This window comes from Coregonus clupeaformis, chromosome 21, assembly GCF_020615455.1.
Source record: "Coregonus clupeaformis isolate EN_2021a chromosome 21, ASM2061545v1, whole genome shotgun sequence".
Classification (NCBI taxonomy): Eukaryota; Metazoa; Chordata; class Actinopteri; order Salmoniformes; family Salmonidae; genus Coregonus; species Coregonus clupeaformis.
Window position 1 is genome coordinate 8058811 of NC_059212.1, and position 23359 is coordinate 8082169.

Sequence of the window (23359 nt, forward strand, 5' to 3'; positions counted from 1 at the left end):
TGCATTTCATTCCATTTTGCGCTATAAAAACAGTTTCAAAGTTTCACAACTTTGTAAAGGATTCATAGGGTGGGAGCCTCCCAAATTACACCCTATTCCATATAAAGGGCACTACTTTTGACCTGAGCCCTATGGGCCCTGTTCAGAAATAGTGCACTATAAAGGGAATAGGTTTCCATTTGGGATGCAAATATATCTAAAAGTCCCTGACATCATTGAGCCCTCATCACTGGTTGTTAGGCTTGAAGTCATGATACCATCCTCTCTGGTTGGCCACTGCAGCTAGGCACAGATCTAGGATCAGCTTCCCCTTCCCCAATTCTAAACTTACCATAGAGGGGAAAACAGAAAACTGACCTAAGATCAACATCTGGGGGAAACTTCTTCCTACCCCTGGTTACTCACCCCAAAGAACAGAATATAAACATGGGCAGACACAGCAACAATGTGGTAGAAGACACAGCCATGGAGAACTTCTATGGATATATTCAGAGTAGGGCCCAAAAGTGTTCCTCACTGTGTGACCTGACTAGGGAAAACTCTTGAGTGCTGGTTATGAGACACAGAACCTGCTGTCTTTTACTGAGTTATAATAGGACTGTTGTGTCTTGTCTTTTAGCTGGTTATATTAATACACTGCATGGCGACACTGCTGCGGAGTGGTCAAAACAGGGATATGCATAAACATCCCATAAATTATAAATGTGCAGTCGGTTGCTAAAATGAGGTTAGAAAGTAAACTCAATGAATTCAAGTACTTCTAAATGGAAATGTACATTTGCTTAGCTTTTTTCCCCTATATATTTTTAGGGTAAAAACATTCACACTTGCTGTAGTTGAGGACTTGGTGGACTGTATATTCTGTAGGGTTAGGTTTTACATAGCACTATGTGTTCTCTCCCAGGTGCTTGTAAGGGCACAGATGACAGACCGGTAGGATTCCAGTTGAAGTTGTTTAATGACACTGATTCACAGAGCAGTAACAGCACAGTACAGTACAGTGTATGGCTTGACAATTGTGTTAACCAAGAGTTTGTGTGTGGTTCTGAAAAAGGGGAAATGAAATACAATAGTAAACGGCAGGTATAGGCTTAATACAACCTCCAATTACATAAGCTATACATAATATGGCTACAATAGGTCATCTGCTGCACAGGGCAATACAACCTAACAACATGGCTGTGACTTCACTAATGAATGATCAGAGGAGTGCAACTACACAGCACTACTGAGCAGCACCATCATCCTCACACAACAGCATGAACTTGAATGTATAATGCATCCACAAGGCTCATTGCTAACAAAATACCCACATCATTTATACAGAATACATCCATATAACCACAGGGCATATAAGACTAGAAACTGAAATGCTAAATGTCTGAAATGAGTTGCTAGCTCGTGGTTAAAACACTAATTAGCATAACAAAGGAGTGCGTCCACAACACATGAATTGTAAGAAATATGAACTCACATTTCTGAAGGATGCACACTGGCCTTGGCTAAAACAAAGAATGCTAACTAAAGGTAATCACGGGAGATGGCTGGAACTTATCACGGCTTGTGTACTTTCTCTAGTTACTTCCTTCTCCTCAGTTAGAGATCACCCAGCATGCTGTGCTCCACATCACCGGTGGGCGGATCTACAGCTCTCCTACGATTAACTGATATTTACTCTCAATAGTATTTTGTACACTTGCATTGTTTTCACCTCCCTCCTCATCCTCCTCACCCTCCCCACCCTCCCCATCCTCCTCATCCTCCCCACCCTCCCCATCCTCCTCCTCCCCCTCCTCCCCCTCCTCACCCTCCCCACCCTCCCCACCATCCCCATCCTCCTCATCCTCCTCATCCTCCCCCACCCACCCCATCCTCCTCCCCCACCCTCCCCATCCTCCCCCTCCTCCCCACCCTTCCCATCCTCCCCCACCCTCCTCATCCTCCCCACCCTCCTCCCCATCCTCCCCACCCTCCTCATCCTCCTCACCCTCCCCACCCTCCCCACCCTCCCCATCCTCCCCACCCTCCTCATCCTCCCCATCCTCCCCCACCCTCCTCCCCCTCCACCCTCCTCACCCTCCCCACCCTCCTCATCCTCCTCACCCTCCCCATCCTCCTCATCCTCCTCACCCTCCCCACCCTTCCCATCCTCCCCCATCCTCCCCACCCTCCTCATCCTCCCCCATCCTCCCCACCCTCCTCCCCCTCCCCACCCTCCTCACCCTCTCCACCCTCCTCATCCTCCTCACCCTCCCCATCCTCCCCACCCTCCCCATCCTTCCCACCCTCCCCCATCCTCCTCACCCTCCTCCCACTCCCCATCCTCCCCATCCTCCCCATCAACCCCACATACCAAAAGAAAGGCACCACAGCTTCAAAAACTGAATCATTGACAAGAAAAAGACTCACAGAAAAAACAACATCATGAAATAAAATAAAAACATGGATCTGGCCTCATCACATCATTCACATTATTAAAGTCAGAAACAGGCCGAAACATCCACACTCTCAGACTGTGTTGGTCCCAATATACACACTTAGCATACCGGTTTACAGTTGGTAGTATGTAAATGAGGATACTGTGAGTCAGACCCATTTCAGTGCTATATTGAAGGTTCAGTTAGTTGTGTAACAGTCATGTCCATGTCCAGTGACCTCCTGTCTAAACCTCCGGACGGGACGGGACAGATGTGGCCTAGTGGCCGGAGAGGACAGGAGATAATTCATTAACCTCCATAAAGGTCTGTGTTCTCTCCATAGTCTCCTGTCTTATCTTGTAACGGAAACAAAATGGCGCCTGGTCAGACAGAGTGTTCTGCTACGTCTCATTTAATCTCAGATGATCTGTGACTCCAGTCCAGTCCAGTCTTAGTCTGGTTGCATAACAACGCTTCAGCGCTCCTTCACGTGTCATCCAAACAAATAACTAAAACAGTTAACTGAAGGCCATGGAGAGGCTTGTGCAGGCCAGAGCAGGTGGCTAGTTTCATTCCACTCAGGCCTAGAAGAAGCATCTGTCTTCTTCCTAACTTTATCCAGGCTGAACACTCTCACATTTGGAGTGGGAATTCCCAAGTGCATTCTGAGAATTCCAGCATTCCTTCCAGCCATATCAGACTCACATCAACAAGGCAGGCAAGAGAGGAGGAGGAGGAACGCTTAGCGAAGAGGTAAACAAACATCCATCTCTCTTTCTCTCTCTTTTCCTCCATCCCTCTCCCCTTCTGTCTCTCTAACTCCCCTCCATCCTCTCAGTCTCTCCCTCCATCTCTCCCCCTGCGTGGGGTCAGGGGTTAGTGGTCAGAGGTAAGCTGACCCCTAGGTGACCTTGTCCTGGAAGATGTAGAGGTTGTTACTGGCTGCCACGGCGATGATGTTTTCGTGTGGGTGCCAGGTGGAGTGGAGGATTTTCTTACTGAAGTCCAGACTGTCAACAGTCACCTCGTCTTTACGACGCTTCCCTCCAACACACACCTAGAGAGGAGAGGAGAGGAGAGGAGAGGAGAGGAGAGGAGAGGAGAGGAGAGGAGAGGAGAGGAGAGGAGAGGAGAGGTGAGGAGAAGAGGGGAGAGGAGGGGCGGAGGTGAGGAGAGGAGAGGAGGGGAGGGGAGAGGAGGGGAGAGGAGAGACTTCATGAGCACAACCTTGCACACACAGATTGTTAATATTTCCTCGTCTTCAGTTTCCCAAAAATAATCCTAATATTGGACATTTGCCAATCTTACACAAATCCATTAAAACATACCATCACTGGTCTAGCGGTCTGTCATACCATCAGTGGTCTAGCAGTCTGTCATACCATCAGTGGTCTAGCGGTCTGTCATACCATCAGTGGTCTAGCAGTCTGTCATACCATCAGTGGTCTAGCAGTCTGTCATACCATCAGTGGTCTATCAGTCTGTCATACCATCAGTGGTCTAGCGGTCTGTCATACCATCAGTGGTCTAGCAGTCTGTCATACCATCAGTGGTCTAGCAGTCTGTCATACCATCAGTGGTCTAGCGGTCTGTCATACCATCAGTGGTCTAGCAGTCTGTCATACCATCAGTGGTCTAGCAGTCTGTCATACCATCAGTGGTCTAGCGGTCTGTCATACCATCAGTGGTCTAGCGGTCTGTCATACCATCAGTGGTCTAGCAGTCTGTCATACCATCAGTGGTCTGTGCTGCTGCATGGGTTGCAGTCCAGCCACTGCTATTTCAGCACACTCCTCTATCTTTCACCTCTCTCTATCCAATAACCATATAGACTTACAAAATATACTGTATAGAATATTATTATATATTTTTACATACCATCAACCCAAAATAAAATCGTTTTGGCACATATTTAATATGTAACTGTAAAGTGTTACAGTATTACCTTGCGTGGTTTGAGGATGGCCCGGGGTTTGCTGTTCTCTCTGGAAGCCTCCAGGGTCACATCTTTCTTGGTGTTCCGATCAAACATCCGGAAGAAATTATTATACGACCCCGTCATTATGACACTGGAGAGAGACAAGAGGATATTGATTGACGCACACACAGAGACACAGACACAGACACAGACACACACACACATATACACAGACACACACAGACACACACACTCACTCACCTGTCTGACCCATTCCAGACACACTCAAACTTGTCAAAGATGCAGTCGTTCTCGTACAGAGAAGACAGCTTCCCCCTCAGGTAGTCATGGACCTGGGGACAAACAACAAGATCACTATTGGTACAATATCACTGATATGAACAATGAAACTACCCTTCTGGAGAGCAAGGTGTACTCAATTGACCTATATTGTTTAATAAAGTTTAGATAAATCAAATCAAATGACAGACTACAGCCCCATCACTCAACCCAATCATACCCCCTGTCCTCCCCACCAACTACCCCAGGGAAGACTTATTGAACCCTGGATTCATTTGTAAGACTGATACTGACTGTTAATAAACCCCCCACAGTGACCCACAGCGACAGGTGACCCCAGGTCTACGCTATCTGGTCACAGACAGCCATACTGGGAAGGTCAGATCCTGTCAGATACAGGGTGATCGTTTCATCAGTCAGGCGTGGGATGATCATGTCATCACTAAGCATGTCTAGGGTGTGAAGTAATCAAAAGTCAATCACACGCACGCATCCACACACAGCGTACACTACCTGGTATGTCTGGACCGGTCTGGTCTCCATGTTGAGGTCCCACACCTTGACTGTCAGGTAGTCCCGTGTCATCAGGAAGCGACCGCTGTGACTAAACTTGATGTCTGAGATGGAAGAGATGATCTCTGAGAAAAATGAACGAGTGGAGGGGTCCTCTGGCTCCTCAAAGACTGAGGGAGGGAGGGAGGGAGGGAGGGAGGGAGGGAGGGAGGGAGGGAGGGAGATGAATAGTTACACCACAGTAATAATAAGCTATGCATCAATGAGTCTGTTATCAAACCAGAGGGAGCTTTAATGAATTTAATGAATTCTCTGTGTGTGTGTTCCTGCCTCCTTGCTATGTTGACACAGGGAGAACTGCTCTGTGTGTCAGTGGGGAGTCTAACGAGGGATGAGAAACGAGGGGATAAAGGGATGAGGGAGGGAGAAAATAAAACAAATCAATGTCACGGATCTGGGCCTACTGGAGTCCTGCTGGATTAGCAGGTGGTATTCATCACAGGGAGGTGTGTGTGTGTCTTTCTGTGTGTGTGTGTGTCTTTCTGTGTGTGTGTGTCTTTCTGTGTGTGTGTGTCTGTCTGTCTGTCTGTCTGTCTGTCTGTCTGTCTGTCTGTGGTGTGTGTGTGTGTAACCTCTGAAAGATGGCAAGCGTATGTTCTGCTATCAGATAACCCCAGGGTATCTCATTGCTCTTTGCTCACATTTGAAGACAAAGCTAGTAATGCTATACCTAAATAACAATATCCCCAAGGCAGAGTCCCAAATGTGTTTGAATATTCCTAGTCATGTGCTATTCGACAGGATGTGTGTGTGTGTACGGACCGGTGAACATGTCACTACAGCTCAGGAAATAACTACTGTTATTGAACAACCTGGGCTGCATCCCAAATTACACCCTATTCCCTATGGGCCCTGGTCAAAAGTAGTGCACTATAAAGGGAATAGGGTGCCATTTGGGACCTGGTCAAAAGTAGTGCACTATAAAGGGAATAGGGTGCCATTTGGGACGCAACCAATAGGGTGCCATTTGGGACGCAACCATCGTATTTCCATAATTAGGTATTGCTATTGCATCTTACACCATCGATCCTCAGGCTTAAATGTCAATGTATTCATTATTAATTTCCTTCAGAGGGATATGCATATCATCTGATGCTCCCAGAGACAGACAGCGGCTTTGAGACGTTGAGCCTTTCATTGTTTTAACTGGGAGAGAAGACAGATAGACAGACAGACAGACAACCTTATTGATGTTTGTGGTTATCAATCCTAGCCATGCAATTGACTGTAGCAGGATAAAGGTTGGTTTAATCAGAGACGACTTCCCTCCCTCTCTCCTTTCTTTTCTCAATCTCTTTCCCCCTCCACAGATACTGTCACACAATGCACCATGTCTGAGTGGAGTGTGTGTGCGTGTGTGTGCTTGAATACATGTGTCTGTGTGTATGCCTGTTCCAGTACTCACACTTGCAGTGTGTGTCGCAGAGCGCCTGTTTCCTCGTGTCACAGAGTCGTACTGACCCTCTACTGCTGCTGTAGGCCAAGGTGTTGCACTGTTGAGGATGGAACTCTGCTGCTGTAATCACCTCCGTCAGATCCTCCATGTTACCCGGCTTAATGTCCACAATGTCTGGGGAGGGGCACGCTCAGGGAGAAATAACAGTTCAGCTAAATGTTTTGGATTGTTTATAACAAGAGAGGAACAGAATACAGGCATAGCACTTGTTCCTAGAGGTCAAAGGTTATTTGAAGCAGCAGTCGGTAACCTATAAATGTTGTAGACAGGTGAAAGGATACTGAAGCTCTGGTTGGTGATCTCCAGGTTCCACAGGTTGACCCTGAGGTCATCGGTGGAGATGTAGGTCTGGAGGTCAGAGTTCACGGAGATGGAGTTGATGTTGTAGGTGTGGGCATTACTGAAAACACGCCGCGCTGTCGCCTCCACCATCAGATCTGTGGGCTGGAGGACAGGCACCTTGGAGGGAGGGAGAGAGAGAGAGAGAGAGAGAGAGAGAGAGAGAGAGAGAGAGAGAGAGAGAGAGAGAGAGAGAGAGAGAGAACATATTTTCACATCACATGACTAACTCTGTGACCCCAGGAATATATCGCTTATCATAGAATCTATGATTGAGAGAGCATTCACAGATTGACTATGAACACCTCTTTCTATTTCAGTACACCGTGAACGCCTGGTTCTATACAGCCAGTCAGTCTCTGCTACACACATACAGATCTTTTCATAGGACTTCATGTACTGTATGTCTCCACTTTAATGTAGTGGTAGACTGTACAGCAGCAGGCCTAGTGAGCTGGTGTTAGGACTGAGGAGCCAGGGATGGCCTGCAGAGGAACCACACTCACACTACACTCCATTCTCCCCCCCATGCCTTTCACCCCCAGTAACAGCCACACTCTACTAGTCCCAACTCTATGATGTCAAACAGACTGTAGAGACACACAGCTGTCATCCATTATGACATACAGTACAGTAGGAGATAGGAGAGGAGAGAGAGAGAGAGAGACCGTATGTAAATGTAAATTGATTTGAGAGAGAGAGAGAGAGAGAGAACTCTGTATATAGACATAATATGACATTTGAAATGTCTTTATTCTTTTGGAATGTCTGAGTGTAATGTTTACTGTTAATATTTATTGTTTATTTCACTTTTGTTTACTATCTACTTCACTTGCTTTGGCAATGTTAACATACGTTTCCCATTCCAATAAAGCCCTTAAATTGAAATGGAAATTGAGAGAGAGAGAGAGAGAGAGAGAGAGAGAGAGAGAGAGAGAGAGAGAGAGAGAGAGAGAGAGAGAGAGAGAGAGAGAGAGAGAGAGAGAGAGAGAGAGAGAGAGAGAGAGAGAGAGAGAGAGAGAGAGAGAGAGAGCGAGAGAGAGAGAGAGAGAGAGAGACAGAGACAGAGACAGAGACAGAGACAGAGACAGAGACAGAGACAGAGAGAGAGAGAGAGAGAGAGAGAGAGAGAGAGAGAGAGAGAGAGAGAGAGAGAGAGAGAGAGAGAGAGAGAGAGAGAGAGAGAGAGAGAGAGAGAGAGATGCCACTAATAGATGCACTGAGCCGGGACTCTCTGTGTGAGAATTAAAGACCATGGCTGGCTGCGTGATGGGGTTGCATAGAAGGGAGAGTGAAAGAGAGAAATAGAGAGATGATCCCCTTCATCGCATTCCTCTCAGTGCACATATCGATCTCTCTCTCACTCAATTCAATTTCAATTCAATTTCAATTCAATTTCAATTCAATTCAATTTAAGGGCTTTATTGCCATGGGAAACGTATGTTAACATTGCCAAAGCAAGTGAAGTAGATTGTAAACAAAAGTGAAATAAACAATACAAATGAACAGTAAACATTTCCCTCAGAAGTTCCAAAAGAATAAAGACATTTCAAATGTCATATTATGTATATACAGTGAGGGAAAAAAGTATTTGATCCCCTGCTGATTTTGTACATTTGCCCACTGACAAATACATGATCAGTCTATAATTTTAATGGTAGGTTTATTTGAACAGTGAGAGACGGAATAACAACAACAAAAATTCAGAAAAACGCATGTGAAAAATGTTATAAATTCATTTGCATTTTAATGAGGGAAATAAGTATTTGACCCCTCTGCAAAACATGACTTAGTACTTGGTGGCAAAACCCTTGTTGGCAATCACAGAGGTCAGACGTTTCTTGTAGTTGGCCACCAGGTTTGCACACATCTCAGAAGGGATTTTGTCCCACTCCTCTTTGTAGATCTTCTCCAAGTCATTAAGGTTTTGAGGCTGACGTTTGGCAACTCGAACCTTCAGCTCCCTCCACAGATTTTCTATGGGATTAAGGTCTGGAGACTGGCTAGGCCTCTCTAGGACCTTAATGTGCTTCTTCTTGAGCCACTCCTTTGTTGCCTTGGCCGTGTGTTTTGGGTCATTGTCATGCTGGAATACCCATCCACGACCCATTTTCAATGCCCTGGCTGAGGGAAGGAGGTTCTCACCCAAGATTTGACGGTACATGGCCCCGTCCATCGTCCCTTTGATGCGGTGAAGTTGTCCTGTCCCCTTAGCAGAAAAACACCCCCAAAGCATAATGTTTCCACCTCCATGTTTGACGGTGGGGATGGTGTTCTTGGGGTCATACGCAGCATTTCTGATCCTCCGAACACGGCGAGTTGAGTTGATGCCAAAGAGCTCGATTTTGGTCTCATCTGACCACAACATTTTCACCCAGTTCTCCTCTGAATCATTCAGATGTTCATTGGCAAACTTCAGACAGGCCTGTATATGTGCTTTCTTGAGCAGGGGGACCTTGCGGGCGCTGCAGGATTTCAGTCCTTCACGGCGTAGTGTGTTACCAATTGTTTTCTTGGTGACTATTGTCCCAGCTGCCTTGAGATCATTGACAAGATCCTCCCGTGTAGTTCTGGGCTGATTCCTCACCGTTCTCATGATCATTGCAACTCCACGAAGTGAGATCTTGCATGGAGCCCCAGGCCGAGGGAGATTGACAGTTATTTTGTGTTTCTCCCATTTGCGAATAATCGCACCAACTGTTGTCACCTTCTCACCAAACTGCTTGGCGATGGTCTTGTAGCCCATTCCAGCCTTGTGTCTTGGCCATGGTGGAGAGTTTGGAATCTGATTGATTGATTGCTTCTGTGGACAGGTGTCTTTTATACAGGTAACAAGCTGAGATTAGGAGCACTCCCTTTAAGAGTGTGCTCCTAATCTCAGCTCGTTACCTGTATAAAAGACACCTGGGGAGCCAGAAATCTTTCTGATTGAGAGGGTGTGAAATACTTATTTCCCTAATTAAAATGCAAATCAATTTATAACATTTTTGACATGCGTTTTTCAGGATTTTGTTGTTGTTATTCTGTCTCTCACTGTTCAAATAAACCTACCATTGAAATTATAGACTGATCATTTCTTTGTCAGTGGGCAAACGTACAAAATCAGCAGGGGATCAAATACTTTTTTCCCTCACTGTATACAGTGTTGTAACAATGTGCAAATAGTTAAAGTACTCTCTCCCTCCCTCTCTCCCTCTCTCCCTCCCTCCAAGCCAGTGTGTGTTCGATGGTGACAGGGACTCATCTGTCAGTGCTGTCGGAGCATTTGAGATCAGTCATATGAATGATTCTCCAAACCAGAGTTTTGAAAAACGGATTCTTCTCTCAGTGATTACGACCGAATGTACCATGAGAAATACACCTGTCCTGAGAGACATGAGCTGCATATTCAATGACAACGTGCAAAGTAATTTGGAATAGCCCAAATTCATGGAGTTTATTTGGGAGAGCCATATTATATATTGCCAGAAGACTGAAATATAACCATTTGCTTTATATATCCCTCGTTCTCAAAATATTCATGTCAGTGATATCAAACAACATCATTTTCATCTTGGGACCCCTGGGGACAATGAGATATGAACTCTTATTAACTAGTATTATTCTGCCCTTATGAGATACTGTGTTTGTGTGTGTGTGAGTTTTAGTGTGTGTGTGTATGTGTGTGTGTGTGCGTGCGCGTGTGTGCGTGCATGTGTCCGTACGTGTGTTTGCGCGTGCGTGTGTGTGTGTTCTCACCTGTAGTGAGGTGATTGTAGATGGGTCTCTGATTCGTCCGTCTTCATCCTTCAGGTTGTATCCCTCTGGTCGTCTGTCTCTCTCACTGATCTTCCAGAGCTTCACTGTCTTATCTACACCCAACAAACACACACACACGCACACAAAGGGAGAGACCGAAAAAGAGAGAGAGAGAGAGAGAGAGAGAGAGAGAGAGAGAGAGAGAGAGAGAGAGAGAGAGAGAGAGAGAGAGAGAGAGAGAGAGAGAGAGAGAGAGAGAGAGAGAGAGAGAGAGAGAGAGAGAGAGTATTAAGCGCCATGCTAAAGTGATGCCAGCCTGGATGGTGCTGCCTATGACAGTGATCATAGAGATGACATAGTGATGTTATAACAGCTGTCATAAGGAGGATCAGATACAAATCCACAGGTTAAATCAGTCAAATCAGGAATAGCATCACCATTCAACTGATCATTGGGATATAAATAATGTTTTTCCAGAATATGTACACACTGTATATTACACACTGTATATTACAAACTGTATTTTACACAATGTATATATTACACACTGTATATTACATACTGTATACTACATACTATTACATACTGTATATTACACACTGTATATTACATACTGTATATTACATACTGTATATTATATACTGTATATTACATACTGTATACTACATACTATAACATACTGTATATTACATACTGTATATTACACACTGTATATTACATACTGTATATTATATACTGTATATTACATATTGTAGACTGATGCCAGCCTGGATGGTGCTGCCTTTGACAGTGATCATAGAGATGACATAGTGATGTTTTAACAGCTGTCACACTGTATATTACATACTGTATATTACATACTGTATATTACATACTGTATATTACATACTATTACATACTGTATATTACATACTATTACATACTGTATACTACATACTATAACATACTGTATATTACATACTGTATATTACACACTGTATAGTCGTGGTCAAAAGTTTTGAGTATGACACAAATACTAATTTTCACAAAAGTCTGCTGCCTCAGTTTTGATGATGGCAATTTGCATATACTCCAGAATGTCATGAAGAGTGATCAGATTAATTGCAATTAAGTCCCTCTTTGCCATGAAAATGAATTTAATCCCCCAAAAACATTTCCACTGCATTTCAGCCCACCCACAAAAGGACCAGCTGCCATCATGTCAGTGATTCTCTTGTTAACACAGGTGAGAGTGTTGACGAGGACAAGGCTGGAGATCACTCTATCATGCTGATTGAGTTAGAATAACAGACTGGAAGCTTTAAAAGGAGGGTGGTGCTTGAAATCATTGTTCGTCCTCTGTTAACCATGGTTACCTGCAAGGAAACACGTGCCGTCATCATTGCTTTGCACAAAAAGGGCTTCACAGGCAAAGATATTGCTGCTAGTAAGATTGCACCTAAATCAACCATTTATCAGATCATCAATAACTTCAAGGAGAGAGGTTCAATTGTTGTGAAGAAGGCGTCAGGGCGCCCAAGAAAGTCCAGCAAGCGCCAGGACCGTCTCCTAAAGTTGATTCAGCTGCGGAATCGTGGCACCACCAGTGCAGAGCTTGCTCAGGAATGGCAGCAGGCAGGTGTGAGTGCATCTGCACGCACAGTGAGGCAAAGACTTTTGGAGGATGGCCTGGTGTCAAGAAGGGCAGCAAAGAAGCCATTTCTCTCCAGGAAAAACATCAGGGACAGACTGATATTCTGCAAAAGGTACAGGGATTGGACTGCTGAGGACTGGGGTAAAGTCATTTCCTCTGATGAATCCCCTTTCCGATTGTTTGGGGCATCCGGAAAACACCTTGTCCGGAGAAGACAAGGTGAGCGCTACCATCAGTCCTGTGTCATGCCAACAGTAAAGCATCCTAAGACCATTCATGTGTGGGGTTGCTTCTCAGCCAAGGGAGTGGGCTCACTCACAATTTTGCCTAAGAACACAGCCATGAATAAAGAATGGTACCAACACATCCTCCGAGAGCAACTTCTCCCAACCATCCAAGAACAGTTTGGTGACGACCAATGCCTTTTCCAGCATGATGGAGCACCTTGCCATAAGGCAAAAGTGATAACTAAGTGGCTCGGGGAACAAAACATCGACATTTTGGGTCCATGGCCAGGAAACTCCCCAGACCTTAATCCCATTGAGAACTTGTGGTCGATCCTCAAGAGGCGGGAGGACAAACAAAAACCCACAAATTCTGACAAACTCCAAGCATTGATTATGCAAGAATGGGCTGTGGCCCAGAAGTTAATTGACAGCATGCCAGGGCGGATTGCAGAGGTCTTGAAAAAAAAGGGTCAACACTGCAAATATTGACTCTTTGCATAAACCTAATGTATTGACTCTTTGCATAAACCTAATGTAATTGTCAATAAAAGCCTTTGACACTTATGGAATACTTGTAATTATACTTCAGTATACATAGTAACTACTGACATAAAGATCTAACACTGAAGCAGCAAACTTTGTGGAGACCAATACTTGTGTCATTCTCAAAACTTTTGACCACGACTGTATATTATACACTGTATATTACATACTGTATATTACACACTGTATACTGTACACTGAGAACAAAAAATTAGGAACACCTGCTCTTTCCATGATTTAGACTGACCAGGTGAATCAAGGTGAAAGCTATGATCCCTTATTGATGTCACCTGTTAAATCCCCTTCAATCAGTGTAGTTGAAATGGAGGAGACAGGTTAAAGAAGGATGTTTAAGCCTTGAGACAATTGAGACATATATTGTGTATGTGTGCCATTCAGAGGGTGAATGGGCAAGACCAAAGATTGAAGTGCCTTTGAATGGTCTATGGTAGTAGGTGCCAGGCGTACCGGTTTGAGTGTGTCAAGAACTGCAACTCTGCTGGGTTTTTCACGCTCAACAGTTTCCTGTGTGTATCAAGAATGGTCCACCAACCAAAGGATATCCAGCCAACTTCACACAACTGTGGGAAGCATTGGAGTCAACATGGGCCGGCATCCCTGTGGAACGCTTTCAACACCTTGTAGAGTCCATGCCCTGACGAATTGAGGTTGTTCTGAGGGCAAAATATGTGTGTGGGCACACACGTATGAACACACGCACACGTATGAACACACACACACACACAGCAGGGCCACACGACCAGATGGAGCTCCTCTGGCTATGGTTCCACTGCTTCTAACTCCTATACACACATACGCAAACGCACACACACACACACACACACACACACACACACACACTCACCATTGGTGGAGAGGAGGAAGTAAGCAGCGTTCTGCTGCGGCAGCCATCTTATCTTGTTGATCTTCTCCTCTATCTCCAGACTCTTCAGGTAGTCAAACTCTGGCTCATGGCTCTGGAACGTACTGTAAACATTATACTCCCCTCGCCTCTGGGGCTCACTTTTAGTCTGGGGGGGGAGAGAGAGAGGGGGAGAGAGAGGAGAGGAACACACAGGTTGGTTGGAAGGTACCGTAAATAATATACTCCCCTCGCCGCTGGGGCTGACTCTTAGTTTGGGAGGAGAGCGGAGGAAGGCAGAAGAGAGAGGGGGAGAGAAACACAGCTTAGGCTGTAACATACTTTAGACATGTTATACTCTGTGGAGAGGGAGAGGGGAGAGAGAGGTGGGAGACAGAGATGAGGGGAGGGAGAGAGATACAGAGGTAAAGAGAGGGAGGACACAGAAAGAGAGAGTGTGTTTCATACCTCCTGCTCTCTCTGGAAGACCACCACTCTTCCTCCTTTGTCCCCTGTGGCCAGCAGCTCCCCCGAAGGGTTAAACTCCACAGTGGAGATGATGTCAGCTAAAACAAAACACATACACAGTTAATATTACCAGATATATTGTGGATAATGTACCACAGGGATAATGTACCACAGGGTTAATGTACCACAGGGATAATGCAACACAGGGATAATTTACCACAGGGATAATGCAACACATGGATAAAGTATCACTGGGATAATGTACCACTGGGATAATGCAACACGTGGATAATGCAACACAGGGATAATGTAACACAGATATATTTTCACACAGAGATGAAAGCTAGCTGCACAGAGACAAAACCAGTGAGAACATTTGCTACATCTTAAAATAATATTTTTTTCTGAAAACTAATTTTTCACCAATTTTCGGCTTCAGGTTGCCTTATAGCTTATAGCTCAACTTCTTTTAAGGGCAGAATATCTAGGAAACAAAGGGTTGCCATGGTGACCCAGATAGGAGAAATATGGGTAAAAGATGTGGGTTAAACGGCTGTCTGAAACCGGTCTGAAACTGATTGTGTTATTTCATCTAATTCACCCCAATCATCAGACTAAAATAGTCTGGCAATCAGCCAGTTAATTAACTTAACGATCCTCACACAATCAGTAACTCATCAGAATCTCATCAGTTCAGTAGCAGGTTTAAAGCATACTATCATCACACAATCAGTGCTATTAGTTTCCTCTCTACATGAATTAAGCAGTTCCTTTCCCCCACAGGAGCCATAGTGGTGAAGTAGTCCCTAAAGGACCTATTTGTTTCCCTCTCAAGTCATTACTAGATGAAACCAGACATCTTCCATCCAGAGAGATTATAAGGACACTCCTTTAGGACAGAATTCAACTGATGCACACAGCCAAGTCGCATTGTTTCACAGCCAAGCTTATAGACACCAGTCCAGTGCATTTGGCTCCTCAGCCACTGAAATGAGCTAAAACCAATGCATCTCTCACATCAAGCATCCAAAACAAGATCCTGGGTTTCTAGATTGTAACACAGACAGGCAACTACCTTTGAGATACCTCCTCCTCTCCTCCTGAAACACATGCATCTGATCTGTCTAGCTTTAGGGGAGACTACAGCTCTACATCTAAAACAATCTAGAGATGGATACGTCTCTCAATATCCAACTGGTTTGTTCCCGACAGGTCTAACGAAACAAATACACAAACCAAGTCAGATAGTGAAGGGAGAGCTGTAGTTAACTGTACATGTACGCACACACACACCAGAGGAGGCTGGTAGGAGGAGCTATAGGAGGACGGGCTCATTGTAATGGCTGGAAAGAAAGAAATGGACACTGGGGCCGAGGCTCCCTGCCATCCAGGACCTCTACACCAGGCGGTATCAGAGGGAGGTCCTTCTCTAATGCCCCCGCCGCAGCACTAACATTCAGGGCAGGGAACACATAATCCAGACCCTCCGTCCACCAATCAGAATTGGAAGTATCAGTCACATACTGCCGGTGAAGTACTGGCAAGGAATCGCAGAACTCAGCTACGACCTTCCTCAGTCGGATCCCCGCTCTGTCTCCCAGCTCCTCCAACGATCTGCTCCTGCTCCGCATCAGATGACCCAGCTTGGTACACCCCACTCCTAACAGACATTAACATAGGCTGGCTGAACCCATAGCATGGGACTGGATGACAGTGTTATAAAAAAAGAGGCTCTTCAAAAAGCCACATCCCTGGTGGCGTGCCGGCCTTACAGGACATCTCGGAAACTCTCCAAGCCTGCATAACAGACTCATAGAATGGAATCAGGCCAGACAAATCACACCCCTCTAGCTTTAAGTGGAAAAGGTGCTTGTCTAAGCCCAAACAGCCTCATCAATGTGTAGGCTGTATCGACCCAGCTAGAACCGTCACTGTACAACAGTCTCTGGGATGCTTGAAGCCGGAAAGCCATGATCCTAGAAGAAGTGTCCACCAGGCCTTGCCCACCCTCGTGCAGTGGCAGGTACAGGGCTGAAGCTTTAATCCAGTGTTGTCCATACCAGAAGAAATTGACAAGGGTCCTCTGAAGCTCTTGTATCTAGGATGAGTTTACTGTATGCTGGGGCCTCGTGTGGTGAAGGTGGGGGGTGGTTTGAGCTGCCCCATCCCCGTCCAAAGGGGTATTGGGCAGGGATGCCCAATTTCAGGAGTTATATTGTCCAGCTATTGAACCAATGCTTTGTTTTTTAAGCGAAGGGTCCCACGATAGCACTGTCTGCGTATGCAGATGACGTGACAGTTTTATTACATGGGGTGAGGATGTTTAGGTTCTCTCAAATGCTTTAAAGGTGTATGAGTGGGCCTCCTCAGCTAGAGTTAATTGGGAATAGAGTGAATCGCTGTGGGCAGGTCAGCTTCAGATAGGGTCCGCACCACAGTTACCAGGGGGGCTTCAGTGGGGCAGAGATGGGATGAAGACTTTGGGGGTTTTTCTAGGCTCTGATGTCTTTCAAAAAAAGAACTGGGAGGGTGTAGTGGAGAAGGTGTGTGCCAGATTGTCTAGGTGGAAATGGGTGTTACCCCAGCTGTCTTATAGGGGAAGGGTGCTGGTAGCTAATAACCTAGCCGCCTCTACCCTGTGGCACAGACTAACGATTTTACAGCCACCGGGGGGGGTAAACTCCTCCTAGATAAAAAAGCATCCCCAAACCCAAAGGCTTTCATTATTTTGAACAAGTACTGGTGGTCCACACGGTCAAAAGCCTTCTCCTGAACCAAAGAAAGCAAACCCACATTCACATCAGATAGTTTACAATTGTCTAAAACATCTCTTATTAGAAACAAGTTATCAACAATAGAGCGGTCAGGCACACAGTAAGACTGGTCCTTGTGGACCAACAGTCTCTGATATTCTTTCAACCTGTTTGAGAGACACTTAGATATCATTTTATATTCTGCACACAGCAATGCAACAGGTCGCCAGTTTTTTAAAAGAGCCAAATTCCCCTTTTTTGGCAACAATGAAAACACAGCACATTGACAGGATAAAGGAAGAGAACCCTCATGAAAAGATTCACATACCACTTCATAAGAATCCTCCCCAATAGACCCCCAAAACTGCTTATAGAAATCAGATGGTAAACCATCGATGCCAGGGGCTCAGCCTGATGATAGCTGCATAACTGCAGTGGACAGCTCCTGCAGAGTAATGTCAGAGTCCAACGCAGCTCTCTGCTCAGGGCCCAATTGAGGAAGTCCATGTAACAACTATTCAGCACACAGAGGATCACAATCCTCCGCCTTATAGAGGGCAGAGTAGAAATCCACGGCATGTTGGCGCATCTCACCGTCATCCGTGGTCACCTTCCCATCAGGGAGACGAAGGCAGACCATCTGTTTGCGTTGCAATGTCGACTGCCCTAGGTTATAAAAAAAAAAGCGCTAGGAGCATCCATATCCTTGAGGGTAGCAAAGCGAGACATAATCAAGGCACCCTTCACTCTTTCATGTAAAGATGACCTCAGTTCATGTCTCTTGTCATGTAAGTTCATGACTAGTCTGGGGTCATTCTGAGTGAGCAACTTCAATTCAATAGATTGGATGTCAATACTTGACAGAGCAGTATACTGTTGACAAACACACGTATTTGGGCCTTCCCAACCTCCCACCATTGTCTCAAGGACTCAAAATTCCATTTAATAACCCTCCATTTTTCCCAAAACAACAACAACTTTTCACAAAACATGGTGTCATGTAGTAACTTACCATACGTAAAAATGTATGCACACATGACTAAGTCGCTTTGGATAAAAGCGTCTGCTAAATGGCATATTATTATTATATTATTAACTTAACATTAAAATACCAATAAGGTGATGACCTTCGTGGACAGGACAAGTGAATCTCTCTCTCTCTCTCTCTCTCTCTCTCTCTCTCTCTCTCTCTCTCTCTCTCTCTCTCTCTCTCTCTCTCTCTCTCTCTCTCTCTCTCTCTCTCTCTCTCTCTCTCTCTCTCTCTCTCTCTCTCTCTCTCTCTCTCTCTCTCTCTCTCTCTCTCTCTCTCTCTCTCTCTCTCTCTCTCTCTCTCTCTCTCTCTCTCTCTCTCTCTCTCTCTCTCTCTCTCTCTCTCTCTCTCTCTCTCTCTCTCTCTCTCTCTCTCTCTCTCTCTCTCTCTCTCTCTCTCTCTCTCTCTCTCTCTCTCTCTCTCTCTCTCTCTCTCTCTCTCTCTCTCTCTCTCTCTCTCTCTCTCTCTCTCTCTCTCTCTCTCTCTCTCTCTCTCTCTCTCTCTCTCTCTCTCTCTCTCTCTCTCTCTCTCTCTCTCTCTCTCTCTCTCTCTCTCTCTCTCTCTCTCTCTCTCTCTCTCTCTCTCTCTCTCTCTCTCTCTCTCTCTCTCTCTCGTAGCCAGTCAGGTATGACACAGTCAGGGTCAGAGGTCAGAGAGAGACATCAGACAGATGCACCCTGATGGCAAACATCAATCACCGGCAATAACACAGAGACAGGCTAACGTAGCCCCTCAGACATAGAGACAGGCTAACGTAGCCCTCAGACACAGACACAGGCTAACGTAGCCCTCAGACACAGACACAGGCTAATGTAGCCATCAGACACAGAGACAGGCTAATGTAGCCATCAGACACAGAGACAGGCTAACGTAGCCATCAGACACAGAGACAGGCTAACGTAGCCCTCAGACACAGACACAGGCTAATGTAGCCCTCAGACACAGAGACAGGCTAATGTAGCCATCAGACACAGAGACAGGCTAATGTAGCCCTCAGACACAGAGACAGGCTAATGTAGCCCTCAGACACAGAGACAGGCTAATGTAGCCCTCAGACACAGATACAGGCTAATGTAGCCATCAGACATAGAGACAGGCTAATGTAGCCATCAGACACAGAGACAGGCTAATGTAGCCCTCAGACACAGAGACAGGCTAATGTAGCCCTCAGACACAGAGACAGGCTAACGTAGCCCTCAGACACAGACACAGGATAACGTAGCCCTCAGACACAGAGACAGGCTAATGTAGCCCTCAGACACAGAGACAGGCTAACGTAGCCCTCAGACACAGACACAGGATAACGTAGCCCCTCAGACATAGAGACAGGCTAATGTAGCCATCAGACACAGAGACAGGCTAATGTAGCCATCAGACACAGAGACAGGCTAATGTAGCCCTCAGACACAGAGACAGGCTAATGTAGCCATCAGACACAGAGACAGGCTAATGTAGCCCTCAGACACAGAGACAGGACCCCCAGTCAGGGAGGGCAGAGATACTGTATAATCCTGAGCACACACTAAACTCTGGCATCATCAGAAAAGAGCTATGGTAGTGGGGCGAACTAGTAAAAAAATCTGTATGTGATTGAACAAACAGAGGAACTGACACAAACTGTTAAAAGAGCCACATACACCAGCTAAAACAGTTGTTTTATGGTGTGACTGTGGAGAGCCAGTTAAGTAAGTGTGCTGTTATTCCAGGTAGAGAGAGGGTAACTGGCAGCAGAGTGCTGTGTCAATGCTTTCTGTTAGACACAGGGGAACACTACACTACACTGCGCTGCCAGTGGAGAATGCTAAATTATTATTCTCTCTCTCAAACACAAACAACGTTATATTTGGGTCCAATGACTGTCTGGATTCCCTGAATGAGACCATTACCTCGGCCTGCTCTCTTGAAGGCTAGATGGCTTATGCTTGTACGCTACGTGAGGTTCCCACACACATGCACACACACTCATACACACACACACGCACGCGGTCATGCACACACACACAGTAACATTCTATCTAGACAGCATTATATCATCATGGCTCTTAGTAATAGAGAGAAAAAATAGAATTAACCTGATTTCTATAGAATCTGTCCCCTGGGAGATAGACAGGATGTTTGTGTGTGTGTACGTGTAATCAGACGCTAGGCACAGAGGTTGAAACAGACAGGATGTTACTGCTCCCCCTTTCACACTTTGTTACCAGATAGATCCCTAACATTTACATTTTAGTCATTTAGCAGACGCTCTTATCCAGAGCGACTTACAGTTAGTGAAGACATATTTTTTTATACTGGCCCCCCGTGGGAATCAAACCCACAACCCTGGCGTTGCAAACACCATGCTCTATCAACTGAGCTACATCCCTGCCGGCCATTCCCTCCCCTACCCTGGACGACGCTGGGCCAATTGTGCGCCGCCCATGAGTCTCCCGGTCGCGGCCGGCTGCGACAGAGCCTGGATTCGAACCAGGATCTCTAGTGGCACAGTTAGCACTGCGATGCAGTGCCTTAGACCACTGCGCCACTCAGAGAGAGAGAGAGAGAGAGAGAGAGAGAGAGAGAGAGAGAGAGAGAGAGAGAGAGAGAGAGAGAGAGAGAGAGAGAGAGAGAGAGAGAGAGAGAGAGAGAGAGAGAGAGAGAGAGAGAGAGAGAGAGAGAGAGAGAGAGAGAGAAAAAAAGAGTACACTATGTGAGTGGAAACCCCATAAATTTTTCATTTCACTGCAGACTCAATAAAACAGCTTATCAGGAAATGAAAAACCTAATCAGCAGCTGGGGAGAGAGGGCTGTGGCTCACACACATTACACAGCTTGCCACTAAACCCAACACACACACACATTACACAGCTTGCCACTAAACCCAACACACACATACATACAGGCACACGCTATATTGTTTCTGTCAATCCATTCATTTTACATAAACTATTCATAGGTGTGATGAGGTGATTTTGAAGGAGTCAGGCGCAGGAGGGTAAATCACAGAATAACAGGATTTATTCTGAATCACAGAGTTACGCAGTATTGCGTAAAAACACTCCAGTGCGCAAAACAGGCGCACTGGAAAATACAAAGCACACAGGGAATATTCCCGGCAATACAAAATACACGGCGCTCCACCGAGCTTCTCTCTCCTCCACAATAAACAATCACACACAAAGACAAGGGGGCAGAGGGAACACTTATACAGGTACTGATGAGGGGATATGAATCAGGTGTGTGTAATAAACAAGACAAAACAAATGGAATGATGAGATGAGGAGCGGCAGTGGCTAGAAGGCCGGTGACGACGAACACCGAAGCCTGCCCGAACAAGGAGAGGAGGCAGCCTCGGAGGAAGTCGTGACAATAGGTTGCACCTCCATCACTCGGTCGCGACATGCCATTGTTATGGACGTTCTCAAGCCGCCTCGGGCGGCGCCATAGTAGTGCCCTAAAGTGGTGATAAGCCCAGGAATTCTGGACGGAGGCTAACTACTATTTCGTCTAAATTACAGTATTGCGCCTGGAAATAAGATGGCATTGCTAAAGTAGTCAAATATTTAGTAGGAAACAACTTTGCCAGCATTATCATGTCATCAAATTTACTTTAGACAGATGGCACTGTTGTCATTAGCTAGCAATGCTAACGTTAGCTAGCTAAAATCCGGTGGCCTCCCCTCAATTTTAGCTAGCTAGCTAACGTTATACTGCATCTAAAGTCAATCTGGTGACATCAACATTTTGACAAAAGGTTTCTCTAATAATTATTTGCCTTCTTTTGAATGTCATTGTATTTCCAGGCTCAGTCGGGCATCAGTCCAAAACTAACGTTCAAAACAATATTATGACGAAACATGCAACCCATGAATACATACACTAAACATACATTACATACACTATACACACACTACATACACTATACACTACATACACAATAAACTACATAAACTACATACACCATACATACACTATACACTACATACACTATATATACACTACATACACTATACACTATATATACACTATACACTACATACACAATAAACTACATACACTATACACTACATACACTATATATACACTACATACACTATAGATACACTATACACTACATACACTATATATACACTACATACACAATAAACTACATAAACTACATACACCATACATACACTATACACTACATACACTATATATACACTACATACACTATAGATACACTATACACTATACCTACACTATACACTACATACACTATATATACACTATACACTATATACACTATATATACACACACACTATATATACACTACATACACTATATATACACTACATACACTATATATACACTACATACACCATACATACACTACATACACTATACACTATATATACACTACACACTACATACACAATAAACTACATAAACTACATACACCATACATACACTATATATACACTACATACACTATACCTACACTATACAATATACATACACTATGCACTATACATACACTATACACTATACATACACTATATATACACTATGCACTACATACACTATACATACACAAATTTATAAAATATAAAAAAACAGAAATACCTTATTTACATAAGTATTCAGACCCTTTGCTATGAGACTCAAAGTTGAGCTCAGGTGCATCATGTTTGCATTGATCATCCTTGAGATGTTTCTACAACTTGATTGGAGTTCAACTGTGGTAAATTAAATTGATTGGACATGATTTGGAAAGGCACACACCTTTCTATATAAGGTCCCACAGTTGACATTGCATGTCAGAACAAAAGCCATGAGGTCGAAGGAATTGTCCGTAGAGCATTGAAGGTCCCCAAGAACACAGTGACCTCCATCATTCTTAAATGGAAGAGGTTTGGAACAACCAAGACTCTTCCTAGAGCTGGCCGCCCGGCCGAACTGAGCAATCAGGGGAGAAGGGCCTTGGTCAGGGAGGTGACCTAATGGTCACTCTGACAGAGTTCTAGAGTTCCTCTGTGGAGATGGGAGAACCTTCCAGAAGGACAACCATCTCTGCAGCACGCCACCAATCAGGCCTTTATGGTAGAGTGGCCAGACGGAAGCCACTCTTCAGTAAAAGGCA

The 23359-nt window shown here is 45.1% G+C and overlaps 1 protein-coding gene across 2 annotated transcripts in view; it reads right to left on the reverse strand.

Annotated features, from left to right (window-relative positions):
* Positions 1-2325: 2325 nt before the first annotated feature.
* The window catches only part of LOC121532896 (serine/threonine-protein phosphatase 2A 55 kDa regulatory subunit B beta isoform), a 55693-nt gene continuing 34659 nt past the window's right edge, over positions 2326-23359 (reverse strand). For both annotated transcript variants that reach the window (XM_041838695.1, XM_041838701.1), the window contains exons 2-10: positions 14475-14572; positions 14010-14175; positions 10742-10854; positions 6946-7123; positions 6614-6778; positions 5149-5318; positions 4597-4688; positions 4363-4486; positions 2326-3474 (exon numbers count right to left, since the gene is read on the reverse strand). In XM_041838695.1, the coding sequence (XP_041694629.1) occupies positions 3319-3474; positions 4363-4486; positions 4597-4688; positions 5149-5318; positions 6614-6778; positions 6946-7123; positions 10742-10854; positions 14010-14175; positions 14475-14572 (1262 nt within the window). In that variant the 3' untranslated portion in view covers positions 2326-3318. The remainder of the gene's footprint in view (positions 3475-4362; positions 4487-4596; positions 4689-5148; positions 5319-6613; positions 6779-6945; positions 7124-10741; positions 10855-14009; positions 14176-14474; positions 14573-23359) is intronic.